The sequence below is a fragment of the Patiria miniata genome, unplaced genomic scaffold (assembly GCF_015706575.1).
Source record: "Patiria miniata isolate m_02_andy unplaced genomic scaffold, ASM1570657v1 HiC_scaffold_20, whole genome shotgun sequence".
NCBI classification, from domain to species: domain Eukaryota; kingdom Metazoa; phylum Echinodermata; class Asteroidea; order Valvatida; family Asterinidae; genus Patiria; species Patiria miniata.
Genome location: NW_024037059.1, coordinates 10152983 through 10163413, shown reverse-complemented (window position 1 = coordinate 10163413; position 10431 = coordinate 10152983). Strand labels below are relative to the sequence as shown.

Below are 10431 nucleotides of genomic sequence, written 5' to 3'. Positions count from 1 at the left end.
ATACAAAGAGAACATGAAACTTGCATATGGTACCGTGGCTGTATACCGATGGTCCAAGTATTAAAAAGAGCAGAATTGCAACTGAAAAACAGGCATTTCTAACTTAAAGTCCCGCTGCAATAGGGAAGGTACGAAAGCCCTGTAGTGCCATCAAGTATATATTTTGACCAAGTTCGTTTTTATGAGATATATTTTTCCCAAAGTTCGTTTTTATTAGATACATTTTGTCGAAGTTCGTTTTTATGAGATATATTTTACGGAGTTACGGAGTTTTATGGAGTTACGGAGCCCCTAAAGGGACATCCAAAATTATTTTTTTTTATCTCGTGCGCACGACATAATATCTCGTGCGCACGAGATAATTATCACGTGCGCACGACATATATCTCATAAAAACGAACTTCGAGAAAATATATCTCATAAAAACGAACTTCGAGAAAATATATCTCATAAAAACGAACTTCGAGAAAATGTATCTCATAAAAACGATCTTCGACAAAATGTATCTCATAAAAACGAACTTTGGGAAAAATATATCTCATAAAAACGAACTTGGACAAAATATATACTTGATGGCACTACAGGGCTTTCGTAGGAAGGAAACAGTCCGTAGCGTCCCCTCCACACTGGTTATGCTAGCCATCACCGCACCTGCCCGCCCCGACAAAAATGAGGCATCACCATTGCAATACCCGCCCACCGGCACGGAACAGACCCAATGGCGCGACTCGCCCGCCAGCATGGAAAAGACCTGAAGAACTGTGAATAAAGAAAAAGCATAGCAAAAGCAGACAAAAAGGTGGATGAAGAATAAACAGAACAACGGCAATAAACAAAATAAAGGATACTGAGTCCGTCTCCCAAACCGAAGTATGGGGATACGCCTGTCCCGCTGCAGTAGATCCTAAAGGGTTTCCCCGCAGCATCGGTGATGTCTTGATCTTTCCAGGGGACAGGCGCCTTTAGTCCCTAACCTGAAAAAAGAGGGGGGGGGGGGAAGGGGAACTAAAATTTACCCTGACAAACTCAGTATCAGCCTACACTAACTTAATTTTTTTTTTAAAATGTGGGGAAGTGGTAAAAAAAAGCCGTCGGGGAAAGCTAGAACTTATACACGCGGTTATTAATCTCTGACAGAGACAATTAAACCGCAAATTTTCCAGAGAGAAACTCCAGACGCATGAAATCCGCCTCAATGCACCTTGAAAGAAAAGAATGAGATGAACGTAAGACTGTGAGGGAATCGACGAAGTTCCCGTCGAATAAGGCTTGACAGCGGGACTCTGTCACTCTGACAACTCTGCCACTTTAATACTGAAATCAAAAACCAAATAAATTTGGCATTATTATTTGAGGGTTTTAGACCCTCGGCAAAAAAAACCCCGAACGTATGCGAACGTAGGAAACAGGGGAAATCGCGAACGTAGGCCCTCAAACACGCATACCCGCTACACGGGCATAGAAGTGGGGTACTTCCTTTGTTCTCGTGTACTAAAATTTTGCAATGTCGCACGCTAATTTCAAAATGCTCTTATTCTAACCAGAATTAATTTCTTGGGCTGAAATTCGGACTGAATATCCCTTTTCTAAAACTCTTCCATTTGCGACTGATCAACCCACCTTGGAAATTCCTAGTTTTTAAGTAAAATCCATATATCTTTTTCGTGAAAACTTGTGGGGTACCAAAACGGTCGGTGGGCATTCCTTGTGGGGTACCCATTGTACCCATTGTTCCGGTACCCCATAAGGCAGTGTTTATACGTTCACACCTACATTACGTACGTGGCCCAATCCCAAAGCAGGGCAACAAAAGGACATTCCCACAGCAGGCGCTGCAGCGACTCATTGTTATTACAATTAGGTTGTGTGATGTATTTGCCTCTGCCTATGCCCCACACACAACTCGAGTATTGCAGCTTTGCATTCGAAGACTGGTTTTGCAAACACTGATGCGCATGTGTCTAATTCTAATTTTGCATATTAGATCATGCCCCATTCGTTTTCGTTTTCAGTCCTCTCTGATGTCCAGGGCATAGGGATAGGTTAAGGGCCTGTCACATTATGCGCTCTCATTGGAGACCTTACGGCGGCCAAAAATATTTAATAAATTTAACAATCGCAGCGAGGACGCAAGAAAGTGACAATTATCTGTCTCAAGTGGCCAGAAAGTAGCTCAAGCTACGCTCATACTGCGCTCATCCCGCGCTCACGATGGGCTGAAATTGCTCTCTATGCGCCCCTGTCAAGCCCAATTACTCGATCTAGTCGCCGCCGCTGCGCTGTCACTGCGCTCACACTACGCTCTGCTCGCTGTTGATACGTGCTAGTAGCTCGCGTTGCGCTCCCCATCCGACCAAAATACGCTAACGTGACGTCACTTGCGCCCTTATAAATACCACGACAAAACGGTTAATCCGCAGTCCAGTTTCAAATTTATTCGACAACTTCATCGCAGCCGAGTTACTTTCTCATGGAGACTGCATCGACTGCCTTGTGATTAGGCTGCGTCAATGCCACGTCAATGGCGCACGATTTACGCTTGCAGAGCGCCCGAGTTGCGTCATTTCGACGCCCTGCCAGAGCGCAGAGGTGTTGCGATTGTTTTGAGCATGTTCAAAATCTTTGGCGCTCATCGGAGACCATAAAGACCCTCCGGCGCCCATCAGGCGACCTATGTAGTTGTCGCTGCGATCTTGTAGCTGTTGTTGCGCCCCAGCCATTTTTCAAGGACGCAGTGAGAGCGCATAATGCGATCGCAGACAGTGTGACAGGGCCTTTATATAACACAGAATAATGGTGTTTAAATCGCCGACAATTGTCAGCCGATTTGTGGACTGGTTAGTTTTGACGTTTAATCAGGGGATCCGAGGTCGAATGCCAGTGAGCGTTTTTCACTTCTTATCATTTTACCTTTTAAATAACTAAAGTGAGGAAGGAATATTTCTCACAAGACGTAAAGCCTATCTTGGGTTTATGCAGCCATATGGTTGCGAAGACGAAAGCGTGCCAGTTGTCAAGCAAAGCTAATCCGATTACGTACTTATTGAAATGTTAAATTATAACGGAAGAAATATTTATACATTTCATGTCAGTGAAAAAAAATCGCCGTCATGGATGCCGAAACGTCAGTACTGGTTACTGGTAAAGCTGACCTTAAAATCTGGAAGAAATCGTCCGAAAACTTCCCCAAATCGATGTATTTATACCAATTTCTAAGAATCTACTCAAGTTGTTATTTCACGAGTAGTTGAACACTTATATCATCTAAGTATATTCCAAATTTCAGCTTAATCTGTTGTTGCGAACGCTTGCATTACACTTTGAACCATCTCTAAGGAAAATTTCGACAAGGATTTTTGCCCACCCGGCCACGTGCATTGTTCAGCAAAGCGCGGTTTGCGCTACGGTTGACCGATTTCATTATCGGCAACACAAGACGACGGGCATATCAGCATATTCATTAGCGTCACTCGGCGTGACTCGGCGTGGGTCTGGGTATCGACCAATGGAAGCCGGCAAAAAGGGTGATATTTATCAATTAATAACTCGAGAAGGAGGCTTTTATGCAAATTTTTACTGCACATCATGATGAATAGGAACCTTATTATTATTTCTAAGGCTCGAAAGGATTGACAGACATTGCTAACGCCAGTGTTACAACTTTCGAATATGCCCGTAGCCAGGCCTATTTTTCCAATTTCTACGAAAACTAAAGAACATATCACGATTTTTAGCACATTCTTGGATCATTAAAAGGGAACTGACTGAAAAAGAAAAAAACAATCTTAACGAAAACAAAGGCTGTTTCGGCCGGTTGCGCCATTTTGGGTTTCCCTTTTAAGCTCTTGCAGGAGCTTCTACATGTCACTTGGTGGTCGGTAGGTCTGTCCCCGGAAAACGGACCAAAATAAGCCTCCTAAGTTTCCTATAAAATATAACTGCCAAATTCTAATTAAAAAAGGGCAAACAAAATAAATAAATACTTACAAAAATTGTTTGTAACAAATGGAGGCAAAATACGGGGTGAGTAAAAAAAATAAAATTTTAAAACAGACGAAACCCAAATGTCGGGACCATTGTTTTAGTGAAGTTCTGCATAGCACTTTCAAAATTCCAAATATGCTCTCTTTTAGTACAAGAATCATTCAAATCACTCATGTAATTTTCAAGTTACGGAATTGCACCGTTGTAAAGTTCTGTCCACGGATCACAAAAGGGTTAGTATTCTTTCAGCAAAACGAAAACAAATCACATAGGGATGTGTGTGAATTATTTCGTCCTGCTGAAAGAATGCACACCTTTTTTGTGATCCGTGGACAGAACTTTAAAATGGTTGTTGTGTATAAAATTCCGTAACTTAAAATGTACATAAGTGATTTGAATGATTCTTGTGCTAAAAGAAAGCTTATGAATTGGGCTTTCATATCCTAGATTTTGAAAGTGGTACATGCAGAACTTCACTAAAACCAGCGGCAGCGGAACGGTTTTCAAACTGGTGGGGGGGGTGGGGGGGGGTCATCACTAAAAAGGGGCACTTGCTCAGTAAAAGGCATCAAGTGCCCCCTGGGCCCTTGCCCCACCCCCACCCCCCGATTCCGCCGCCCCTGGCTAAACAATAGTCCCGACATTTGGGTTTCTTTTTTTTCTCACCCTGTATATATGTGCAGTAATGTTATAGTCACGTGGTATTTATCACCATTCGCTAGAACATGGGTATAGATCTAAAGTATGGTGATCCATATGTGACATCAGCGTCGCAATTGTGGGCGTCGCATTTTTCAGCTCTGGCAGGAATCATTTTGATAGAATTCATGCAAGACTATCATGCAAGACGGCCAAAGCTTATTGGCCAGTCGCACTTGTTTTTGACTCACCCTGTTTACAGTTATTCATTTTTGAATGAGACATCGAACACACAAATCAATCGATAAGTTATAGAATCATTTCTTCACAAAGAATTCTAATTATTAGCTGCCAGAGAATAATTGGACTTTCTCAGGTCGGCTTCATTTGTGCGCAAAATGAAAGTCCTTTTTTTTCAGTGGGTTACACGCACCCTAAATCGGAATTAAGTAGATTTTGTTTGTTTAATAGTTTACTGTATTTACTGGATGTCATTTAAAAACAATTATGATGGTGTTCATTCTCTTTTATACAGACCCTAGATACAGTTATCAACGAGCTGTGTCGTCGCTGGTGGTGTCATAAATGAGGTAACCCCGTAGAAGATATACCTACTATTCTTGAGATCAACATTTCCTCGCAGGCTCTTATTCATGTTTGTGAGTATAATATTTTCTCAGTGCATTTTTCTCTATTTTGTGAGAAACGTTTATCGAAATACTGGGATTTTGGTTTTTCTTTTAAGATAATCAACAATTAAGGCTTACATCAGAAAAAAACCTTTAAGTAACACCACGCTTCAGAAAATAATACCTTAAAAAGAACAAAAAATACGCTATTAAGAAACAACCACATTTTTGAGATTACAAGAAAAAGGCATTCAGCATTATCATAGCAGCGGTAAATGTTAATTTATATATTTACTCTATTTTGTTGGTGTCTGTTTAGTATTTTCCTTTTTCAGCGTAGATTTATAACCTTAAATAAACATTTCTCATGTAATATTTATTATGCACAGTTATAATAGTTTTCAATACTTATTGGTGTATCCATTTAGTTCTTTGACAATTTTATGCATCAACAAATGAAAGAAATAGGCCTAAGGTATACACAGACAAATGAAATTCGTACTTTCCATTTCATGCAAAAACTTAGTAGGCCTATAATTTTGTAGTTGTGAAAAGCAAAATGTATTCATTGCGTCTTTCGGAAAAAGTCAATTCGGTTCTTCTTATTGTCCCTCGGATTGGTTGTTAAACATTCAATTTCTTGTCTTGCAGTTTTACCGTGCCAAATTCGTCTGTGCATGGTTGTGCCAGCGTGCGCATTTGTCTGATGAATTTGATCGAAATTTCTCGAAATCGCTTGAACAAAGACGAATTCAATCCTAACATTATGTAAATGATCATCAGGTGAGACGAATTCCATTGAAATCTGACGACATCGAATGGACAAATGTTGAAATTGATTGACCTTTGATCATTTGGAATGACCAACGACTAAATTCATTGTAGCATTTGCACGTTCCAGTCTTCTCGAGACGAAATTGAAATTAACAGTTTATGAATTTGAATGAAAAACGTTTTTAAATGTCCGGGAAAACCTATATAGACTGCAACACCTCTGATTGTCACATCTGACTTGAAAGGTAAGCACTCGCTGTCTGTCCATTGGCAGCATGCTTGCAGAGCAACATTGATTTCAGAATAGAAGGTCCAAGTCATCCTCAGCCCAGATTGGTCTGATTCTGAGCGAGCAGTGAGATGAGCTGTCCTGACACTTCACCGTGTTTGTCGACTGCTTGTTGTGAGGAGAGGCCTACAGTCCACGTGGAAGTGCATTGTTTGGCCACCATTTCTGTCCGTGCTCTTCAACCCTTTTCATCCTAATAAATTTGGACCTATGTAGGTGTTATATTGTAACGAAAAAAAACATAATTGTTTTCTCTTTTCTTCGGCTGAAACCATCTATGCATTTATTTTCGGTTGCTTTTGCGCCCAAACAGTCGGTGCACCCTGAGAATGAACCCGTTAGCGATCCCAATAGATTGATTGTAAATGGAGCGGGAACCAGTCCACCACGCGATAGCTGAATTTATTGAGACTGGGCGATTTTAAAATATTATGATAAACAATAAATAAAATCTGTGTATGGCGCAACCAATTCTCCAGGCGCGGATCCAGAGGGGGGGGGGTCAAAAAAAAACAGCTCTGTCAAAAAAATAAATAATTATCATACAAATTCCTAAAAAATAAGTCGGAACCCCCCCCCCCCCTGACACCCCCCAAAAAATTATACTGGTATAATATGTCCGCCTGTTCAAAATACGGTAGACCATTCTGTAATCTAGTGTTAATAATCGTCGAATTTGAACAGCGCCCCCAATTTTTGATTTTACGGAGGCCAAGTGTCCGGAGAAAAAAACCTGTTTACATTTTCAAATGTTTTTGCTGATGAAACCCCCCCCCCCCCCCCCCCCGCGAAAATGCCTGGATCCGCCCCTGTTCTCTTCAAGAAATAGTTGAATCATTATGACAATGGAAATAACAGCAAGGTAAGTTTGCGGAAACACCACGTGAAATTCATCTCTTCTGTGACTTTGTGTTGGTTCACAGAACAACCGGTTTGGTACCTCATCTTTGACCGGTAGTAGAATCATGGTGAAATAAAGATACCTTGTATCCCCCACTTTCTGTGTACAGAGTTTAGCAGCTCATGAAGATGTACTTCAGTTATTAACTACTGGACCTTGGCACATGGACATCTAGACTGCATCTCTGGAAGCCCTCGCATCACCTAATTGTAGTATATCACACAAAAGCCTCGCATCAACTCAATCTCAGCCCGGCACCGGTTACTTTCACGGCAGGCATATATGCAGGACTTCAACCACAAGGGAGGACAACCCGGAATATTATTGAAAATTGGATTGTTGAGTTGGAAGAAAGTATCAAGTCACAACGCTGTAAGATACCTATATAGGGCCCTAGACATACACCAGTTCAAAGGGTTTTTTTTTTTCAAGATAAAGTAGTTGTCATTTAAAAGGCAAAGTAAAACCCAAAAGCGATTCGGTGCCTTAAATATGGATAACAATGGCAGTAATATCACTTCAGATTTCAATAGCGAACCAGACTGGCCTCTGGTCATACGAGATGCCATATTCTTCATCATTGGATTTGCGGGCAACGTATGCCTCATCTTCATTGCGCTTAGATACAAGAGCATGCGCACTGTGCCGAATTACCTGATCACAAACTTGGCCGTTGTGGATTTGGTGTTCATATGCTTGTTCCTTCCGACGGAAATATTAAATGCATTGAACTTGAATTTGAGCCGATATGACTTCTTCAAGTCCGAGGCTCATTGCACCTTTTATAGATACATCATGAACGTCTTCGTGGTCGTATCTATATTCACACTGACGGCGCTAAGTATCGACCGGTACCTGGCCGTTTCTAAACCGCTGGCGTGTCGTTCGTTGCGCAGTGGACGGCGTCGACTATGTGCCGTGTTGCTCGGTATCGTTCTCATTTGGTCGGCTGCGTTTGTCATCTCCATTCCCGTCATCATGGTGACCAAACTCACAAACGAGGGCAAGTGCCTTCCGCGGAGACATTCAGAAGTATATCGGGATTTCATGTACGCCTCAATTGTAATTATACTCTTGATACCCACCACAATAATATCGACCAGCTATTGCTGCACAGCCAAAAACCTACTCAAGTCCAACAGTCTGCTGGAAAGCCAAAATGCTGTGCAGGTGTCACCGCGACAGCGCCGCCAACGGCTGCGTCTTGCTATTGCTATTGTCGTGATCGTGGTTGTATTCGTAAGCACGTGGACTCTGTACTACAGTCTAGAAGTTTTGTTTTGGATCGACGGTGGCGTCCATTACCTGGATGAAAAATGGCAGATCTATCCAGCGGTGAATGTTTTTAATAGTATCGCAAACACAATGATCCGGATCAACTCGGTCATCAACCCGATTATTCTATTCGTCGTAAGCTCGGCCCACAGGAGGCATTTTAAGTCGGCATTTTGTAGTTGTTTCCCGGGCCGAACGAACGACGATCGTAAGCAGTGGATGCAACTGTACAAAAACGCGTCCATCACCGTGCACAGTTCGTTGGAGTCTGAAACGAGAAGATCGCGTGCCGATAACAGCAGACTTACTGTTGATCATGAAGTTTAGATTTCTAAAAGACACACATTAAAGTAAAAAAGAACAAGTTTCCAAAAAAAAAAAAATGATCGTGTGAAATAATAACAGGCTTTCTTGATTATTATATCCTTGATAGTTGATTGTGTCCAACATGATTCCAAAACATGGCTGTTATTTAATAATGACATCATTGATCATGCATGATCTTGCATTCTTGAATGTGCATCATTCCGAGTCGACTTATTAAAACCAACATAAATTTTGATCTCTGTAAAGGCCTGTAGCGAAATTTGTAGATATCGTTAGTCTGGTTTACGAACACTATATTTAAGTAATCAGTTTGGTTAAAATAATACTGTAATTCAAAATAAAACCGATTGACATCGCCTGCGTAGCCACATTCGTATGACAGCCTCCGCTTAGTCACAGCTAAACAAAACATCTGTAAAAATGACTTTTAGACAACAAAAAAGCAAAAAAATTGATTTCTTTGTTTCCATCTCTGAATATATGGTTTGAAGAGCCAGATAAAAGCCACTGAATTACACTGTCGTGCCATTTTTTAAAAATAACGGTAAGGCGTGTCTTGAGAAAGAAATCTTCGGTAAGACCAGCTGGCAGATTTTGTATTCACAAATTGCAAATAAACATTAAATGAAGCGCCTCGTTGTCCTTTGGTTTGCGGAGACGGTTCAAAACAACAGGTGCTCATTTTGCTTAATTGCAATTTACCGGCCTAATTGTGTAACCATGCAGATCCAATGCTTGCTGAGAATGCAGAAGTGTTGCATTGGAATCCTTTTCCGAGAACTCACAAAAAAATGTTCAATGGAACAAATGAGGAAAACCTTTCCATGCTTGCCTTATAACGTACAAATTAGTTGGATTGTTTTTATGTCAGATTGGATTTAAAATATGACTGCGGCGGGACAATGACTTCCCAAAAGGGTCTTGGAAGGGTCTGAGAGGGGTTCAGCGAATAGCTTTGTATACATTATAATCGAGAAAGCGTCATTTACAGATTAACAAATAAGTACAAATGTAGATCATATATAAGAGCCTCCATGTTGTCTACTATGTGAAGCATGTATCTTGCCGGTCTTCTACCATAACAAGCTCGTTTCGATTTCTCTTTGACCAGAAGAAAAATCGATATGCGTATACATAGCACTTTTACTATCTTAGCACCGATGTATCTCAAGGTGAGTGTATACTATTTTTCAATAAGGTGTCATGGGTAGGCAATTAACAAGAGTTGATATATGTTTTATGTAAAAAATGAAATGAGTGTTAAACCATGCACATCTAGGGCCTGCATGTAATAACATTCTGAGCGGATATAGATAGGCCTCTACTTCATGTCGTACTCTCTTTGAAGACGCAGTAGTAACAACCCTTTTCGGAGCCAGCATCCAAATATCACCTATAACACCTAATTTGTTAATAAGGTTTACATAATTTGTTGGTGTGATTGAAGATCTGAATTCTTTTCACTGAGCGGTAATATTGTTTTCCATTGCTTTCCCATTGGGATTATAGTGGGGAGCAAAAAGAGCAATGTGAAGAAATCAGAGGCAGAGTATAAAGGAGCTTTAAGCCACTTAAAGACCATTAGAGTCCAGATACAGAGGTTTAACGGTGAA

The 10431-nt window shown here is 41.0% G+C and overlaps 1 protein-coding gene across 1 annotated transcript; it reads left to right on the top strand.

The window, feature by feature from the left end:
• Positions 1 to 5169: 5169 nt before the first annotated feature.
• Positions 5170 to 9391, top strand: LOC119727318 (gastrin-releasing peptide receptor-like). The gene is made up of 2 exons (XM_038199173.1): positions 5170 to 5282; positions 7326 to 9391. The coding sequence occupies exon 2, from the start codon at positions 7709 to 7711 to the stop codon at positions 8816 to 8818; it is 1110 nt and encodes a 369-aa protein (XP_038055101.1). The 5' UTR covers positions 5170 to 5282; positions 7326 to 7708; the 3' UTR covers positions 8819 to 9391.
• The last annotated feature ends 1040 nt before the right edge of the window (positions 9392 to 10431 follow it).